We start from the raw sequence: 20,711 nt of genomic DNA, 5'->3' as shown, positions 1-20,711 counted from the left end.
ACATTAATTCTATTCGTATGCTTACTGGTTTGGGCATTCAAACATAAAATAATGTGCAAGTACATTAACTCAACTGAAATAAAAGGTAGATAAATGTAAAATATGCACAAATTTTAGAGATAAATTTTAGAACCTTAAAAGAAATTAAATTTCTGTCAATATTAGTATTGTTTTACTACTTTTTTCCTGATTTAGTTACCAGAGGAAACAAAACTTCTGTAACAAGTATGGAAAAGAAGATAATGAAAAATAAATTTGAAAGAAAATCTTTGACTTGTGAAAATTCTGCCAGGTTATTTGATTCTCTTGGGAAGGTAATCTTTGGTACAAATAAAGTTAAAAGCAAGCCTCAGAGTCAATTGGCTTTGTGATTTCAAAGATACAGATATGTGCCTTACCTCTGTGTCTACTGAGTAGGCCAACAAATAACATATTCTCCTAGAGATCCTCCTCACCTCAGTAGACCAAGTAAGTGGCTATGCTTTGTAGAAGCCATCACAGAAGGTGCTTCATTTATCATGGAAGAAAGTCCAACGTCTGTATTTGGTGATTATGCAATCTGTGATCCTAAAATATTAAATATGCTTTCTACAAAGTATTGCTTGCATGGTCTAGTTTCAATGTAATATAAAATGTGCATTTTTATAATATAAATATCAGCCCAATTAAGAATGTAAAACATTATCCTAGCATATCCCTCAATGTTCTCATGGAATTAAGGAATGCTAAACTCAAACTCGACGCCTGTTCTCCTTTGAGAAGAACTAGCATATGTGGGAGAATGCATCTTCAAACTCTTCATGAAAAGAAGGTGGAATATAATTAAACAATTAGGGTTGACACACAAAAAAGTCTTTTCAGATTGGGCCTTAAAATTTAAGCCAAATATATAAAGTATTTAACAAATTTATTAACTGTAAAACTTTAAGACTTTAAAAGAAGTTGTTACCAAATGCTATGTTTTTGTCAATTGTTAATTCTCTAAAATTAGCATTTTAATTAATGATTAGATGTTATTTTCTTATAATTTCTCTTTTAGCCAGATGGGACATACAACACTAATGGAAAACTCATTTTACTATGAAAAGTCTGGCAGACTGGAAGAGAAAGAACATATCTAAAATTCAAGTAGAAACAACTATACATACGTTAGGAGGGTAGCTTCAAAGAAAACTAGCATCTTTCCTGGAAGACACAGATTAAGAGGCCAAACTATATAAGAGGTAAGTTGAACTCAGTTGTTCATTTCCAAACAACCATTTGACCATGAAGAGACTCAATTCTTTAAGAATAATGAGGGGCTGAGGAGCTAGCTCAGTGGTCTAAGCACTTGCCTAGCAAGCACAAGGACACAGGTTCGATGCTCAATCCCATTAGGGCACACAAAGCCAGCCCCAGCATGGGTACACTATGCAGACCTCCAAAACTGGGCGTAGTCGCACACCCCTGTAATCCCAGCTCTGGGGAGGCTGAGACAGGAGGATCACTGCGAGTCCTCATTACGTATGAGACCCTGTACTAAATACATACATTAATTAATTAATTTTAAAAAGAATAATGAAGACTCATAAAGCTCCACTGAAGGACAGGCCCTTATGCATATGTTCTGTGTAGCTAATTATTTTCAGCTGTTATGTTTTCTTAGTCTGTGGTTGAGTGACATGAAAATTCATATATCTCTATAATAAGGTTAATACTCAAACCACTTAGTTGTCATCTTAATAAAATTTTATACTAAATCTAGCAGAGCATATTGTTACATGCCATTGGTACTACAAACGTGGATGCTGTATCATGACAAACAAATGAAAAAGTGAAAAACATAGACATGGATACTTTCAACTTTGCTATTGGTGTGATAAATAGTAATTTGCTATGATGTGAAAAAAACTATTCAAAATATTATTCCACTTCTGCAGCACTTTACAAATAATGCAATGGAGAAATAGATATAGAATCAAGAAAATAAATATTAGAGAGTCAAGGTCAGCCCTTGGACCATGAGTACCCCATAATAAACAATTTTCAGTCTCCTGTGCACATTTCCAAGGCCCTGACCTCCTCTGTAGCTGCTGTGATAGGCACTGCAAAATTCAAAACCAAAACCAAACCCTTATGATTTTTTCATCATGATTGTAGTCAGTGTTCACAAGTGGAGGACAGGACAAGATGTAAAAACACACAGCTGAGGAAAATAAACCCCACAACCGCATGTCTGCAGCCGAAAATAGTAACTTCTTTGACACAGAATATTTCCTTCCACGTTGCTTTTCCATTTTGCTATGTTAGTTCACCTTAAGATTTTCTTACTATGAATTTTGAGTGAGGGGGGTTAATAAGCATTGTTTTTTGAAACATCCGTAATGTTCTACAAGTGGTATTGGCTCCTCGAAGTTTACATTTTTATTACAAACAAAGTCAAGTGGCTAAAATTAACTGCACAGAAAAAGCCAGAGAGTTGAAGCTATCTTTGTACACTGTCAGGTATACACAAAAGGGACAACAGAGAAACCAGGGCTCTTGGCTTGTGAAGGCAACACAGATAATCTAAAAAGGTACACAGAAGGTGAAAATGGAAGGAATTTCTGAAATTCAGTTGGCCCTCCATGGGAAGAGAAGAAATTTTCTTTTATTTTTGCAGCATGACCTGTTGAAGACCAGGACAGAGCCTAGTACTAGTAATGTTCTGGTGTGTCTATGACATGGTTTGGCTCTGGTGGTCCTGCAGGTAACCTATGGATCTCTTATGTGTAGTTTTTCTTATGTGAAAATCATGTCCTAAGTAGTTCACAATCACCTTAGACTTAAGTCTTTGAAACACTATGTTTTATGTCAGGGAACAAACTATTAGAATGTAGACAAAGATCAAAATCCAAATGTTTAAAAGCAAGTTTTCCTATCTATGAACCAACATTCCTTGCAATTTAGTGATAATGCTAAGTAATCATTTCATAGCACTTGGAAGGACACTGATCCTTGGGTGATGATTTCCACTGTAGTACTTATTAGATATTTTTAGACATGCTAGAAATATATTTACAAGTCATCATATTAGGTGGAGACCAACTGTGATAAATGACAACTACAAATGCTGAATTATTTCTAATGTTCAAGATGTTAATTTCCCATTTTAAATATCACAGTAATTTCATAATCAGAGAGCTATGCAATACTTTTTAATAATCTTATAAGCATCACATATTGTATCTTATAAAAGCATAAACTGTCAAGACAATCTGATGATAGCTTTTATTAAGAATTTGATGGATTATCTTAATAGACAAGCTTAAAAATGCACCAACATTTTGAATAATTTATACTTTAAAAAGACTTAAATTTTTATTTAAAACTAAGCACTTTACTATTTCTACTACATATCAATGTAATAGTTATATATACAATTATGCTTCTCTTTTGAAGGTATATTTTACATTATGTTTAGTTTTTAAATATTAAGCAATTTCAACAATGAAAATGTCATTTATGGTTTAGATTTTCATGTACTCCTCTATTAAAATTTGGAACTATAAGTGTTATAAATGTAATTAAAGTTGTAACTTCATTGTGGACACATCTTCAAAGATACGATGTACAAGGAATCCATCATTAAATCTATGAAGTGAACACTTAAACACAAAGTTAAAGTTTTAAGGTGTAAAAGTATTTGTCTCAGGAAAAGATTCTTGGTTGAACATTACAGTCCCAGGTTCACACTGAGCCCAAAATATTAGGAAGATTAAGCGATTCTCTGAAGAGCAGTGAGAAGTATGTAGGAGACGAAGGTCACCCTTTGAAAGAAGATCCCTGTGACCTGTGTAAACTAGAGCCCCACAAACACTTCCAACAAGCATAGGTCAGCACAGGGTCATGGCTCCAGGTCCTCTGGACCACTGACCGCCTAAAGGAGTGTGCTCACCGCGTTAATCTCTCATCGTTCAGCTCCAGGTCCGCCATTGTGATGAGCTGGTCCAGCTTGAACTTAGTGTCAATTGTTTCTGCATCCCGAGGAGAGTATGTTCCACCTTCTTTCTGCTTCTGTCGAATTCTAGAACAAGAGCAGTGAAGCCCGCGAGGGGCATGTCACACAAAACATATGAAAATAGGTTTACTTCCCTTTGAAGTAAATTCAATTAGTGGAAGAATTTTTTGTTGTAATCCCATTTCAGAATAGGTGGCAATTTTATAGCTGTTTTATTTCTTTTATCCATTTTAATTTCATAGAACTTCTTCAGGTATCTTTTATAACAAGCTGTTTGACACCCCAAATTTAATGAGATTTAGTTGATCAAGGGCTGAGCAAATGGCACATTTAAAATACAGAGTAGTTAAACTGAGTCTGTGGGCTGTTTCTCCTCCCTCCATGTGTCTCATTGAGCTGTCAGAGAGAGAAAATATATATCGAAGTGGAAGCTAACACTTGCGCTTCGAACAATGCATTTCTTTGCATACTGAAAGATTTTACACTGCATGAAAACACCTAAAAGTGATTTTAACTGTATAATTGAGTTTTTATGAAAATATTTTAAAAGTATATACTACTGCCTTTGCTTACAATTAGAAAACTGAGGTTCAGAACTGAAAGGCACATGAATCTGAGAATTAAGCTAAAGCCTTTTCACTTTAAGCCACTCAATTTAGAGTTTCTGTTGTCACATTTAGATCTTTGGTCCATTTTTACTTTAGTCCACCATACTTTCTTGTATGGTGACAGCCATGGGTCTAAGTTTAGCCTTTGGCATGTAGAAAGCCCGTTTCTCTAGCTCCGTTTATTAATGAGACTTACTTTCTTCTATGAACATGTTTGATTCCTTTGTCGAGGTGGCTGAATGTGTTTGGGGTTGCATTTACATCTTCTGTTCTATTGATCCTGAAGTCAGTTTTTTGTGTTTTGTTTTGTTTTGTTTTGTTTTTCCTCAATATTGTGCTGATTTTCTCCTAGTGGCTTTGTAGTAGAATTGCAAGTGTGGGATTACAATACCCCTTGACTTGTCATTGTTGCCCAGAATTGCTCTTGCTCTTCTAGGTCTCTTCTGATTCCAAATGAAGTTTAGGAATGTTTTCTCTAGATCCGTGAGTTCTGCTCACGGTACTGTGATTCAGCTTGTGTTAAATCTATGCTGCTGTTTGGGGAGTATGGCCATTTGCTATGTTTGTTCTTCCTGTCCAAGAATAAGATTCTTTCCATTTTCTGATATCCTCTTTGATCTCCTTTTTCAGGGTACTGTAACTTTTATTGTATATGTCTTTTACTTGCTAGATTAATATTGAAGTTTTTTATTTTTTAATTTTAAGCTCATACATGTATATTTTTCCATGGCATAGTATGGTATATTACAAGGTTAGAATAAGCTTTTAGTGAATAATAATTTATTACTCATATTCCAAATATTCACTGTTTCTTATGAGTTAAATACTGAGAGTGATATGGAAAGCATGAAGTAAGATTCTTATTTTCAGCAACTAAAATTTAGTAGAGAAATAGGACCCACAAATGTAGAAAAAAAGAAAAATCTTTTAAATTACAACTCAAAAGTTCATTGATTAATTATAAAATGTTATACAAGTCATACCACTGTCAGTATTTAGGAGAAGTTGAGTAGAATTTATACTAGGTCATCCAGGAGAGCAAAGAAGAGACAGCCCATTTAATTGGGCAAAAGGAAAGTTATATAAAAGCCTAAAAATGTTCCAGTGAAACAGAATCTTTTGACTGAAGAGTATAAGGAAGGTGCAGAATACAAAGGGAGAATTTCCTGCCCACTTAATGGAATAAAATGAGAAGTGAAAGACAATTTTACAGCAAGGAAACAATATAAATATGGTGGTTGTACACTCCTTCAGGTCACGGCCTATGTATCACAAAATATACGTAGTACCTAGAACAGTGAACTTTTCTCACCAGCTTTCTGGCTGAATCTTTGAACAGTAGGTGTTATTAAGAAAATATCATTTTTTCAAGAGACTTGCAATTATTTATGAAGATAATTTAAGATATTCAAGGTAAAACAGACAGCATTTAGAACATAAGACAGGGGCTGCAGAGATAGCTCAGTGGTCTAAGTGCCTGCCTAGGCAAGTGCAAGGACCCAGGTTCCATCCCCGGTACCACACACCATGCAGGCCCGGCCCCAGGCATGGTACCACAACTGGGCATAGTGGCACATGCTTGCAATCCCAGCGCTGGGAGCCTAAAACAGGAAGATCACTATGATTCCAAGCTGCATAGTGAGACCCTGTGCCAAATACATGAAATTGAAAGGAAAGAAAAAAAAAAAAAGCACAAAAGACAATATTCTCTAGTCAAATTTTAAAAATCTCGTTGGACTATTTAGGAAATGAATATACTGGTTGGCTTCACAAATGTAAAAGCCCATTATCTCAGCAAGTCACCTTATAAAACTAGATTTTGGGGCTGATAAGTAAGATTTCCCACTGAAACCCTTTAGACCACAAGGGAATGAAAAAGAAAGTTCTCCGAATTGGAACAGATACTTCAGAAACTTAGAACAGACAAGTTTATAGAGTAGTCATGTGAAAGGGCCAGCCATATATGGATGCGAGGCCTTTTGAAAGTATTGTTCTTACTATAAAAGTTACATCTTATTATATGCTTTAAATTTTAGATTATATTAATCACTTGAAATTAAACATCAGAAATATTGAAACATAGAACACTAGATTCTGCTATAGATGTGTGTGTTATTGCTTTGTTGCTCCCTCCCCGATCCACCCTTTTTTTGCCTTGCGTTGTGATAATGGATAATTCTCTTTTGCCAGCTGGCCAAACACTAAGCTTTGCTAATACAGAGGGCTGGAGTGAACTTGCTGGGCAACAGGGATGAAGATTTGCTGCCCCCAGATGAGGCCGATTCTGTGTTATTATTTTCCCATGGGAGTGCAGCAGCCCGCCTAGATGTGCTCTCAGTACCTCATAAGTACATGCGCACCTCAACCCTTTGGTGAATGATTCCAAGAATCCCCAGTCTTCCTACAGCATTCACCAGGAACTGGACACTTCTACAGAAAGTCTTGGTCTGCCTGCCCTCTGATAACAAGCGTCTTCAAAACAGCTTCCTTCCTTCTGTCATGTCTCTTTACACACTGACAGGTGACATGCTGTATGTGGTTGGAGCACTCATTCTATGACACCCTTAAGAGGGGACTTCGTCTAGTTCTTAGTCCCCTGATTGTCTTTGCTCCCTCAGTCTATAGAGAGTAGGGTTTCATTTTTACTCGTGATCCTACTATGGTTTGTATCTAGATCTCCCCTAAAGCCTCATGTAGTCATAGGATTTTTTCAGAAGTAGATAAATCTAGAATGTGCAATGCTGCGATTAAGAGTGGAAGCTTGCTGGCTGAGGCATTGATTAAGTACCACCCTAATTCCAGTAAACTGGGTACAATATCAGAGACCAAAGGAGCATTGCCTCCCCTTTGTTCTAATTGCTTTTACATCCTTGTGGGTGCCATGGGCTGCTCTTCGCCCACCTACCCTTCTTTGGAGCCAGCCAAATAAGGACTGGACCCTCTACAAACTGAGCCAAATAAACCTTTCCTCTTTTAACTTTGGATGACAGATATTTTGTCCCAGATACAAGAGAAAAATACCTATGACAGAATTTGATTCTAGAGACATGGGGTTGTAGCTGTAATTATACCTGACAAAAGAGAGTAGCATTTATGGTTCAGGAGCCTTTGAAATTGGCTTGTGGGAAGTTTGGGAAGGTTTGGAGATGCTGGCTGAAGAGGAGCCTTGGAAAACATTAGGCTGTATAGCAGGCAAGTTTCCAGCCAGAACTCAAAAGATCAGAAAGCCAGTGAAGATCAGGCTCAGTTTCTACTAGGAAGAAAAACTGCACTAACTGCTGGACTACACATGCTGTTCATTAGGGATTGCCAAAAAATCTTTCTACATTTTGCTCAGGTCTAAAGATTGCCTGAACTGAGATTAAAGGCAGCACAGTAGTTGGCAGAAGAAGTTTCAAGGCAGTGAAATCCTGAGGTGGTGGCATGGCTATTGTTGGGGCTTTTAGCCAGATCTATGTTGAGAATCAAGAGAAAAGAAAGAAAAGGTAAAAAAAGTGAAAGACTGCTTTGAGAAGAAAGCCCCAGACTGTGATGCCTCAGAATGTTAGCAGAATAGAGAGTTTTTCCTTAGAACTGGAGTCAGGGTGCTCAGCAACCCAAGCAATCAACTGCTACAGCCAACAGAGGGGAAAGCCTGGGTACAGCTCCTGCTGGTAGGAGACATTGGCACTATCCATGTGGCACTAGTTTTAGGTATATGCAACATGAAAACATTGTGGGTTCTAAAAGGCTTTCACCCAGATTTCAGAATAAACCCTGGGAATCCAGATAGTTTGCTCCTGAGGGGACAGTTTGTCGAGTTGTGAGTGTGAAGCCAAGGTACTGTGAAGAACCCAGAAATCTGTAAATCCAGGAACATGGAACATCTGAGGAAAACTTCAAGGCAGGAGCAGAGGTTTCCAAGGGTGAAGCCACGGGACCTATAACAACCAGTAGTGCTGTGGGATGTAGCCACTCAAACCTTTGGGAGTTAACATCTTACACAGATTGCCTCAGATGCTGCACATGGGGCTACCAGACTTAATGTTTGCTGTGCTGGATTCTGGACTTGGTTAGGCAAATCCATTCCTTTGCATCCCCATTTGTCATTTTTGGAATGGAAATGTCTATCTTATGGCACTAAATGTTAGAAGTGTTTCACTTTCTTTTCATTTATACAGTGGCTCACAGCTAAAAGTCTGCCTTAAATCTCAGAGGTGACAAGATTTGTACTTATCATCAAAGCTGAAGCTTCTAGGATTTGGCAACGCTTGGAGGAGGACTAAATGTCCATGAGTCTTTGGGAGGCCAGGGGTAAAATGTTATGGCTTATGTCTAGATGTCCCATAAAAACTCATGGGGTCCTAGGATATTTTCAGAGGAAGCTGAATCTAGAATGTGCAATGATGGGATTAAGGATGAATGACTGCTCAATCAGTCCACTGACTGGATTGGCACTGCCCTAATCCAAGTAGACTGGATACAATATGAAGGACAGAAAGAGGCTGGTCCTTGCCTTTGTCCTTATTGCTTTTGCTTTCTTCCATCACCATAAATGGTTGCCCCTCTACCATGTGTCACCCTGCCTTAAAGCCAGCCAATTATGGACTGAAATCTCTACAAACTGTGAGCTAAAAAAAAAAAAAAAAAAAAAAAAACTTTCATCCAATAACTTTGAGAGGCAGGCGTTTTGTCCCAGCAATGACACTGAAAAGACTAAGACAGAATTTGAGAGACTAAAATATGCCCAAACTCCTTGGAATTTTCTTTTACCTCCTATAGAAGTTATCTATTTTGTCTACTTAATTGTTCTTAATATTAAATGTTTTCCATCAAACTACAAGATGTCCTTATTTATGACTAGATTAATCAACCTACAGTATATATATTTAAAACATCATATGGTACATGATAAATATTTCTTTCAATTTAAGAAAAAGAAAAAAAAATGTTTCCCACTCATGTAACTGCTGTGGCTTCTGTCTCCCAGTTGGACCATGATGGTATAAAAGTCACAGGAAAGCATGTCAGGAATGTTGTGAACACAAATAAATCGTACCTTGCAAATGCAAAAATAGCTGTTCCAAGAAGAATTATTGAAAGGATACACAAAGTGACTGAAAGAATGATCTCTACAGCTCTTTCTGAAAGTCCTTCACCTGGAAAAGATGGGTGACATTATTGTTAAAAATGTTTTCATGGGATACTATTCGGGGGCTGTAACTACAACAATATTTTCTCGGCATATTGCTCAAGAATGCTAGTAAAATGTAAAAAAAAAATTGTTTATTTCTCTTCCAGGTCTTTTAATTTTGAGACCCAATGTTTGGCCTTGGCCCATTTTTTTTCCTGTATCTAAACTCATACTTTTGTGAGACATCGTGATTTTAACTTTCATATGTTAAAATGACAATGTATTATGATGAGCACTTAATTTTTTGACCTCAAACTCATACGTTCAATTGTGTACTTTATGTAGAAGTATAATTCACATCCTTATGTGGCAATATAACTGAAGTTTTGAAATCAGTATGTTCAAAGCTAAACTATCACATTTTGCTCTTTTCAATGCATTTTTCCACTTGTCAGCTGACAGAAATTCCACAGTTCCAACTGCTCTGGCCAAGACCTAAGAGTCAAATTTGATTTTCTTTCTTTTAAAGAACATTTTTGTAAGTATACTTTTTACTGAACAAGGGCCTTTTTATTTTTTTTTATTTTTTTTTCTAGATAAAAACCTCAAAATTTTATTTTTTTTCTTTTCAAAGTTTTATTGATAAACATATAGCAATGAGACAGTTTCAAATCAAATCGAAAGTACAGTTTCAACAAATAATACACTGCATACATTCTTCTCAGTGGTTAATTGCTGTACAAGATGCAGACTTGTGATCCTACTTACAAACACCATTAGAAAAAATCATTCTATTCATTAAGAGAATGCAACTATATATCTATCCCAACCACTTTGAATACACAGATACAAAATGGACATTCATAGTTATACCCCAATTTTTTTTAAGTTCCGTTGTTGAATATTATAGGTGTGTAAACTCAGCAAAATATTCTAAAATAGTCCAGTAGCCCATAATAGCATTGGGTCTTCTGTTTAACTGGCAATGTCAGAAATTATTGACCTGAGTCCCCCACAGCTCAACATAACAACATGGCTTTACTTCCTACATTTCATCTTCATACTTTTCTACTGGATGGTTAAGACCAAGGTAAAGCAGGACCTGTGCAACAAGAGTTGTAGCTTTTTGGTCTGACAAGGTCAGTGAAATGACAAGAGCCTTTTTAAAGACATCAATTCCTCAGTGGAATATGGAGTAAAATGAATTCAAAACATAGGTACTAGAAAGCTAAGAAATTAAGAAAGGTTAATGATATGAAAAGAACAAAAGATTATTTTTAATAGACTCCAAATAACTGATAATTTAAGCATTGTAATAAGTAAAAGCTGAAGCAGATTGAAATAGATTGTATACATTTAAAAAGTTATGTGCTTAATATAATTTAATAAAAAAACCAAAAATATTGAACTGTAAGCAACAGATATTCCTAAACAATTTCCCTATACTAAATACATGTAAATTATAATTAAAAATTATAATGTTCTGCATTTTCCATGTGACTATATAGTATGGATTTTTTAAAATAGCCCTAGTAAATATATAAAATTTAGTAAAAGAAAGTTCTCCTTAATAAATGTAGAAGAAAGAAAATGTAAAATGTAATAATTTCAGATTCCTAATGAAGTAGTTGATTCAAGTAACAATTATAAGCATATTCTAAAATGAGCAAGTAGAAAATTGATAGAGAATTGGACATTAAAGGGTATCAGAATATCAACCCACAGATTATTTGCTAAGTAGCAACAAACAATTTCCTAATGAAGAATAATAGTGTTACTGACTGCCAGTCAATAAGCATAACAAGCAAATACTACACTCTTTCTGACTGGGGAAGTTCTGCTGTAGGCAGCAACATCTATAGAAGTACCCAACAAAAACACTGATCATGAATATTCAAAGCTTTAGATTTTGTTTCTAAATAGGTTTTGTTACAAGAGAGTAGGAGAAAGAAAGTATAAAATAAAATGATAGGGCACAAAGAGGAAACAGGTCCACCTGACACCTGAGGCCTCCTACGAGATCTCTGGTTTGCTACTTCAATGAGTCTATGCCACGGGGCAATAAAAAGAATAGCGTCCTTGATATTAAAAGAGTCTGAAGAGATATAATCATAGATATAATCATCTGTATTCTGGTTTTACAGAAATTTTGAGTAATGAGCTCAGAGATGATTTAGAAATGTATATAGTATTAAAATATAAAGGATTTATTGTTGATTTTAACTCTGGAAATATAACAAAATGTATTCACTAAAGAAACATACTAACCATTTAAGGGTGAGATATCATACTGTCTATGACTTACTATTAAACACATTAGAAATAATTGAATGAATAAAAAATAAAGCAAATGGGAAATGATCATTGCAAGCATCTCCTTCGGAGGCATGCAAGGGCTCATGATGTTTCATCCTTTTTGCTTTTAGTCATGCTCTACCCTCGTGCTATGACCTACTCGATTAGTGCCTTGATGAGGGCTGGCTTTCATCTTGTCGAATTATCCTATGAATGTCTAACAAATGTCCCTGTGTCCCTCTTTGTCCTTCTACCATCTTCAAAAGATCAGCAGCAATGATTCATTTCAAACATTGCCTCTCTGCGGAAAATCTTCCGCATTGCTCACAGGCAAAGCCAAAGCCCTGCCAACGCCCTGAGTGAGCTGGGCCCTCCCTCGCCCTCTGTTCCCGTTACCTCTGGCTTCTCCTTCATCCCTCCCTTGCTCGCTCCTCTGGGGCCAGACCGGCTTCCTTACTGAGGACTCATGGCAGGTTTCTCATGTTATAGGGCTCTTGTAGTACCTTTTTCCTCTGCCCAGAGAGGTAAAAACTTTTTATATAATTTCCAGCACGGGTTTGCTCAAACATACATTTTCACTGACCACCTATTATGCTCTGAGTACCTATGTTCTGCCAAAATGTATATATTCAAGTCCTAACTTCAGGGTGGTTACACTTGGAGTAGGAAGAAACTAAAAATTAAATGAAACCATGGGACTCATTAGATCTGATTGGATAACTGTCCCTATAGAGAGAAATAAAAAGACATCCCCTTCTTTTCTTCCCTTCTTCCCTTTCCCTCTCCCTTCTTTCTTTCTTCCTCTTCTTACTCCTCTAACCCTCTTAACCATCACGTGCGCTCCAAAGAAAAGCCTTGTGAGGGTACAGCAGGAAGGCAGCCGAAAGAAGGCCTTGGCCGGGAAGACCGCACCCGGGCTCTGTCTCCACGTCAGGCGCCAGACTGCCACGAAATGAGCCACTGCGGCTTCTGCTGTTTAAGATCCTTAGTTTATGGTACTTGTCACGGCAGCCTGAGCAGACAACATCCTACTCACATCTGAATGTAAGACCCCTTGCATGGTCTCTCTATTGCCCCTTTACTTTTTTTTCTATACCTATCATCTTTTAAAATGTATTAAAATTCTCTTACTTATTATTCGTACTGTCTATTATGTCTTCCCATCCAGAATGTAAGTTTTCCAAGGATGTGTACTCAGAACTGTTCCAAGTTCTGAGTATAGTAAAGGGCACACATTTAATGTTCCCTAAATATTTGTCACCTCTACTAATGAACAAATATTTTTATTTTGAAATAGTTGTTAAAACTTTCAGGCTGAAGATCAGACATTGCACAAAGTAAAAATATATAAATTAAGCATCAATTTTATGTGCAACTACTAATTATAATCATAAGCAATTTCAAGGTACACGGTTTATAATTTTCTAAAAAGTGTTTCAATTCAATGAGAAAATAGATTAACTATCTGTAAATCATGTAGATTAATGTTTCATCTTTTTTGTCATAAAATATTGACAGGATTCCTATGGCTAGTCTTCCTTGCAGGTTTGAATGAATACTGAATTTTAGATAATTTTTATACCTCCATGGATTTTAAAGAGGTATCATACCTACATGGTCCCTAGTATCTCCAACTACATTTGAAAGATGTTATAACATGTTATCTCATAAGTATTTAGCTGTACCTTTTTATACATTCAAAATAACTGTTTTTTTTAATCAGATTTTACATGCTAACTCTAATTATACACCCTGGGGAAAGAAAGCATGAATATGAACAAAAAGTCAATGGTATTATTCTATATTGAATCACTGGGCATTAGAACTCAGTGGGAAAAATGTTTTCATAGACCACAAAAATATTTCAACTTGCATTAGCATTTCAAAGTACTGGCCAAGTGAGGAGATGAATACAGTATAATAATAAATGATATGTAATCCTCTGGGCACGTGTATTACAAAGGTGCCACCAGGCATGGACAGAATGTTCCCTGATTGTGAATTAGCTTGCTGATTCACTGCGATGCATCGATCCACAGAGTATTCCCTGTACAGAGTGAGGTCACCTATTCACATCCTTTCACAGAAAATGGAATTATTTCACTTGATTCTTTTTAAAAATTGCACAAGTCATTTCCTGACTAGATTTAAAATCCTGTGACATCAAATTAAACTTTTTCTTTAATACATTGTACTACTATAATTCAGCCACTCATAATTATGAAGCTCTAATTTTTCATATTTATTTTCTGACTAAAATTCAGCTTATAGAACCAACTTTTTAAGCTTTAGAAAATATCTATAAGAAGGATCTTGAATTGGATGAGAAATATAAGGCCCTTAGTCCAATGTCTGCCTCTTCATGTAGGTACACATAAAGTAGAAGGATTTCCATTATTTTTTTTTAGATGTTCTTAGAATAAATACATGGGAGAACTTTCTTCCCATTTTGAATTAATGGTAGTCCTCTGGGACATTCAATACTGCACAAAGAATTTAATAAATGCTACTGAATTTCATAACTCATGAAATTTATTTATTTATTTTTAAGTTTTATTCTTTTTGATACAGGGTCTCTCTCTATGTAGTCAAGACTCATAGTGATCCTCCTGCCTTAGCCACTCCAGTGCTGGGATTGCTGGTGTGCGCCACCACACCCAGTTTTGGGGCCAGCAATGTATACATTGGTATACATCGGTACCTGGGATTGAACCCAGGTCCTTGCACTTCCTGGGCAGGCTATTAGACTGCGGAGCTATCTCCCCAGCCCATGAAATATATTTAGATAAGGGGAAGTCATAAGTTTTTGAGATGTAGATTATTAATTATCTCTTTCAGTCATTCTATACCATATATGTGCAGAAAACAGTATTACTTTTGTATCCCATAAAGTATATGAATATTATATTCAGTAAAAATTTGAAAGAAACAAATTAAAATGCCTAAGGGGGTGGTCATCTTCATTCAAACTGCAAACTTCTTTCTTTTTTTGTATTTTAGAGAAGGGTCTATAAGGTGTTCAGAGTCTCACTACTAGATCAGACTCTTAGTGATCTGCCTGTTTACAGCCTCCCAAGAGGTGGGATTATAGGCGCACACCACCAGGCCCAGTCTCAATTGTCTTCTCAGCACGACCCAGGGTTGGTGCCGGCATGGCAGACTTGGGGATCAAACCCCTGGCTCCTGCACCTGCTTGCAGGTGCTTTAATCCACTGAGCTATTTGGCTGGCCCCAAAATTGCAAACTTCTAAAAGCAGATCACAAATAATGTTTACAGAGTGTGTAAAAAGTCACCCTTATCCATTGTTTAAAAAATAAAAAGAGAAAACCTTACCTTTACACAACAACCAAAGCATGTTAATTTTCAGTGTTAACCTGCAAAAGCCAAGACTACAAAAGGAGCAAGGAGAGAAACTAGAAATGATAAAAATATTGAGAAGAAACAGTGATACGGCCAGCATAGGAAGCCTGTTGGAGTGTAGACGTCACGCGACTGGAAGCTACCTTAGTGATGCTCACACAGCGCAGCAGGAAGGCCGTGATAGCCTGACTGGCCCCTCACTCCCTGCTCTGAGGGATGCTGCTGCCATCACCTCTGTCAGCATTGAAACCTTGGGCGAATTGTTTAAGAACATAGTGCTCCAGAGTTCTGACCTAAGAATTAAGACTATATATGAAAAGGAAGGATGGGGCATAGCTCAGCAGTCTAAGCACCTGCCTGGCAAGTACAAGGTCCCGAGTTCAATTCCTCCTGCCACACGCCATGCCAGTCCTGGAAGCCTGGATGTGCCATGCTAACCCTGAAGCCAGGTGTGGTGGTGCACGCCTGCAATCCCAGCACTGGGGAGGCTGAGACAGGAGGACCACTACAAGTCCGTACTGTGTAGTGAGGCTCTGTACCAAATAAATAAATTCTTAAAAAAAAGAAAGCCATAGAGTTACACTGAAGAATGTATAAGTGTGTGTAAAAACCACTTAAAAGGTTTGGAACATAAGCAGTGTCAGGCATCTATATCAGTAAATATTTCATACCAATTCATTCATTCATCTGAATCAATTTCCAAGCTGGCTTATAGGATATGTATTTATATTCTTATTTTATAAATGATATTAGAGAATTTAAAAAATGTATTAACTTATTTAAAATCACATAAATTCAGTATACATTATAACTGCCTGAAATCCATCTGCCTGACTACAGAGTTGTGAGGTCCTCCGCTGCACTCGCACTGCCTTAGTTTGAAAAAAAAAAAACCACAACTTTCTTCTGCTCTTTCTTCCCTCTGCCTGAGAGAACGTGATCCCTTTAGCTGTTAATGACACAGAGCAAGTCCCTTTTTCTAGGGGTATATATCGAAACATTTCATTGTCAGCACGGTAATTAAATGACAAGTGACAGGACAGAAGCAAACAATCACACAGCGCCTTTGCCTTAGGGCTAAAGTTTCATCCTGCGCAGCTCTAATGAGACCCCTGTAAGATACAGCACAGGGTGTCTGGTTTTCAAATCACAAGAATCCTCCATAATTAAGCCTTGTAATCAAAACACTGCCAACAAGAAGCTTCCATAAGCTGATGTGCTTAAAGAGGATTGTAAGAAAGAAGTTAAGAGTTTCTTATGAATTATGCTAATAAAATGTTAATGTTCAATCTTAAGTGCAAACAAAATCAGAAAAGTTGTAAGTATATTTTTAGGATTAAAATAAGGCCTGTGTCATTTCCTCTGTGTGTTCCTAAAGGTTGTAACAATTTCTATAGGTGCAAACACTTTGTACCCTGCCTCATCTTTATCCAACAGAGTCAGCCTTTCCCCTTCTTACTTTAATTGGTTCCTTTCTCTGACCAGAAACCTTTTAAAGTCTATGGTGATTCTGTCATCCCTATTTTAATGCCATGTAACGGCATCTCCGAGGGGCATTACCATCACCAAAATCTGCACAAACACATACTTGTCAAGGCTTTTAGGTCTCAAGGTTTCAATTAACAAGCAACTCAGCTTGACGCTTGTTGTGGTGGTGTGCAAAACACCAGCGGAAGATCACTGATCCACTAGTGTTTTGAAGACCCAGAAAGGAATTAGACTTCTTTCATTGAAGTCTAGGGTCACATGCGCACGTAAGTCTTGCTCAGTGGCCTGACAAGGACGCAGGGACACAATAGCATACTGAAGTGCTGTGATCTATCCTAACACATGACATATTTGAGGGGAAAAAAGATATAACTATCTTTTACCATCTGCTGATGACACTAGACATATTACATCAATTACTTTATTGTTTTGTTTGTCCCCATTCTTACAGCTATAAAATAATTCTTGCTAGGGACTTCTGCTCATTGTAGAAATGGTCAAATTTATTTCCTTCCTGAAGATTTAGCCTTTGTCTTTTGTTATGATGTTCTTTTGCCAAGAATTATTTTAACACCACAGCTTTGTATTAATGTCTTTCTCTCCCATTTGTCACTGTTTTACCAGTTGTAAGTGTTAAATGGAAAGTTCCAGTTTCAAGTCTGCTGTCTTTCAGGAGAAAAGTTCTGAGAAGGCCCCTACAAAGGGGCTCCCAGAAGGCTGTATGTCCCTCTCTAGACTACTAATAACATTGAGCTCTGAGAAATCTGATGACAGGTAGGTGGCACCCTCCCTTGCCGATGTCTCCCCAGCTCCTGGCTTTCTACCTGCTCTGTCCAGTCACAGCCCACAGGTGCCTGCTCTGCTAGCCTTCAGGGTGTCTGTGCTCTGTGCCTCGCTCCCTGTCTCCAGCACACGCCAGTCTCCTTTGCTACCAGGACACACAGTAGCACCGGGACAGCTGAGGTGGCAGGGGCTATGATTCCAAGGTGGGAACCAGAGAACTGATTGTATATCTGGCCCCCCTCCCTTGTAGCATTGGTTGGCTTATTCCACTAGCTTAGCTGTGAGTGGAAGAAAGAAAGAAAAGACCACTGCTGAAGAGCACCCCGAGACTACAGTGTGATGTAAAGCCTGTCCTTGGCCACAGGGATGCAAGCTAGCAGACTCTAAGGACTCGTGTGCCAGGATACCACGGTCCTGACTCTTGGCTCTCTCTCTGCTACCGAGTATCTCGCGTTAGCTCTCAGGTAAGTGACCCAAGCATGTCCTTCCATAGATAATATATATGGAACCCACAAGTTTAAGAGAAACAAAGCACATGGTACCCAGTGCAGCAAGTCTAAACCTTTTCTCAACACTTCTCCTATAAAGTATTAGCTCCCTAGGACACAGCAGGTATCCACTAGCTTTGTGTCTCTTATCTTCTATTACGAAATGCACTGTCTCACTATTAGCTGCAACAATGGTTTCTGGAAGGTGAAACCTACAGATTTCTACTGTGTGGAATCAGGGTGTATTAGACTCACCCATGAATGGAGAATTATTCAGCAAAACTAAAAAAAACTACAAAGCTAATCATCTAGCTTTAAAATAATTAAGTTGGGCCAGCGAGATACCTCAGCAGACTAAGCAGCTGCTTAGGTGAGCACAGAGAGCAGAGTTCGAGCCACTGTAGCACAAGCTTCAGGCCCCACCCAGGGGCATACTGAGCCAGCCACTGAGACCAACGTGGTGGTGCACAGCTGTAGTCCCAGTACTAGAGAGGCTGAAAACAGGAGGATCACTACGAGTCCAAGCTGCGACCCTGCACCAAATACATTTTTTTTAAAAAGGTTGTTATTGGGCAAAATTAATCAAGCCAATGATATCACAGAATTAGTTTAGCTAAATAAATGATTTTTTTTTCCTCTGTAAGCCTCTGTACAGCAAACTACATGCTGCTTATTTACTTTTTTGAAGCAGCAGTTTCCCCATTTAGAGGCTGCTGCAGTTTCCCGATTTAGAAGATGATGTTTGTGTAATTTAATATTTCTACCACTTGACAGAATTTCTGCCTGAAAATGGTAGAATACTCTGTATAATAAAGTTTACTGCAGCTCATCATATAATGAAAAACATCTCACCAGGACCTAAGCAACACCACAATCTCACATCTTCAAGGGGTATTCAGAGACACACTACTCTTCTAATTCCTCAAGGTACTATTGATGGATATATTAGGGGTTGGAGAGATTGGCGCAAAAGAAACAGGCAGTTATCCTCTCAGTGAAATCTAAAAGAAAACTATTTCTCCAAAATTAAAATCTTTCTAAAATATTTGAATAGAACATATCCATGAGAAGCTATAAAGCACTTAAAAATTTGGTAAGTATAAGTTATGAATATATTTATATGTTATTGTATATAAGCCTTTCAACAATGCTTCAGTGAAAATACTGTCATTTTGTTTCCAAATTAGTAAGATTCCAGAAATCATTTGTTTTTCAAGTGTCAGAACCAAGATTTAAATCCAGATCTCAATCTTGTTTTTATAGTATAGCAGTTGAAGATTCCTACCATGGGATGCTGGATTCCTGCACTAGATATTTAAATTCTTAAACAACCTAAGTGTGGGCGTCCTTATCTACAAAACAGAACAAACACTAGATCTTAACTCAGAGTCTCTCATCCTCAGGAACCCTAGCATGAAGGATGGCCAGAGTACCGGAGAAACTCAGCTGTATTTGTAACCTTTGCCCATCAGTGCCAATGATCTACACTCCCACAGCCATCACCACTCGGGTGTAACCACAAAATACGGCTCCACACAGTCGCAGATATTCCCACAAGCGTAGGAGTCAGGTTGGGTGAGAAACACTGACCCAAATTAAAGGACAGTGTGAAGACTTCATCAGCTAATACATGAGAAGAAGCTAGAACTATGTCTGGTAAAAAATACTTAATATGAGATATGATTATAAAGGCAGTGATGGTGGTGATATAGTGATGGTGGTGATATATATATATATATATATATATATATATATATAGACTATATTGCATTTGTGTTATATTTAGGCTTAATTTATGTGGACATAATTGAAAATCATAAGATTAGCATGAATGAAAAGAACTACATCAAAAAGGACTTGCAAGTTTCCAGTGTTTAGAGTTATTAAAAAAAATTTCCATAAGCTATTTTATCTTCCACTGAGTAACAATGGTTTATATATAAAACTATATACTTCAAAATACTCTGAATCTAACAAAATCCATCTTCATATTTGAAGTGAAGAAACATCCAACTTTTAGAAAATAGTAAAAACATTTTTTTTCTTTAGGCTAATTAATCAAAAAATGAGTTTGTTTCTAATAATACCCAGTTACAGGTTCACGTATCTACTAAACACTTACTAAATGTTCCAGCTACATAAACATGTTAAGATCATAGGTTAAAATAATTTTCAAAATATGTCTTACCTAAAGTCTTAATGGGGTCAGAATAATCAGAGTCAGTAAATTGCCCCATGACATTTGTCGCTCTAAATTTAAACCTGTAAGATCAAATAAATGAAGCATCAACAACTGGCAAGTCACATTCCTTTTTTCTATAAATAGTTTAACAAATAGTTATGAAAGCTTTTTCGAAGAAAATGAATTTAGGAAATGTAAATTCTGAAGTTAAACCACCATAGGGAAAAATTTATATCATATCTGCATACAATGAATAATTCATTATCATGCTCTGGGTGTGTTGAACTTAACAGGTCAATGAATAAAAATTTGTCTAAACTAGTGAATAATAAGTTGAATCAAATGAAACAATCATCTCCCATATAGATTTATTTGGATGGATGATTAAATTTCTTTGAAAGTGTTTTATACTAA

The 20,711-nt window shown here is 37.0% G+C and overlaps 1 protein-coding gene across 1 annotated transcript in view; it reads right to left on the bottom strand.

The window, feature by feature from the left end:
• Ptprq (protein tyrosine phosphatase, receptor type Q) overlaps positions 1-20,711 on the bottom strand; it is a 219,508-nt gene that overhangs the window by 39,439 nt on the left and 159,358 nt on the right. Inside the window, exons 33-35 of the mRNA XM_023716180.1 lie at positions 20,304-20,377; positions 9,626-9,725; positions 3,917-4,045 (exon numbers count right to left, since the gene is read on the bottom strand). Coding sequence (XP_023571948.1) covers positions 3,917-4,045; positions 9,626-9,725; positions 20,304-20,377 — 303 coding nt within the window. The remainder of the gene's footprint in view (positions 1-3,916; positions 4,046-9,625; positions 9,726-20,303; positions 20,378-20,711) is intronic.

The sequence above is a fragment of the Octodon degus genome, unplaced genomic scaffold (assembly GCF_000260255.1).
Source record: "Octodon degus isolate 3935 unplaced genomic scaffold, OctDeg1.0 scaffold00004, whole genome shotgun sequence".
In the NCBI taxonomy this organism is placed as follows: domain Eukaryota; kingdom Metazoa; phylum Chordata; class Mammalia; order Rodentia; family Octodontidae; genus Octodon; species Octodon degus.
The sequence above is the reverse complement of the archived record's forward strand: the minus strand, read 5'-3'. Positions and strand labels throughout refer to the sequence as shown.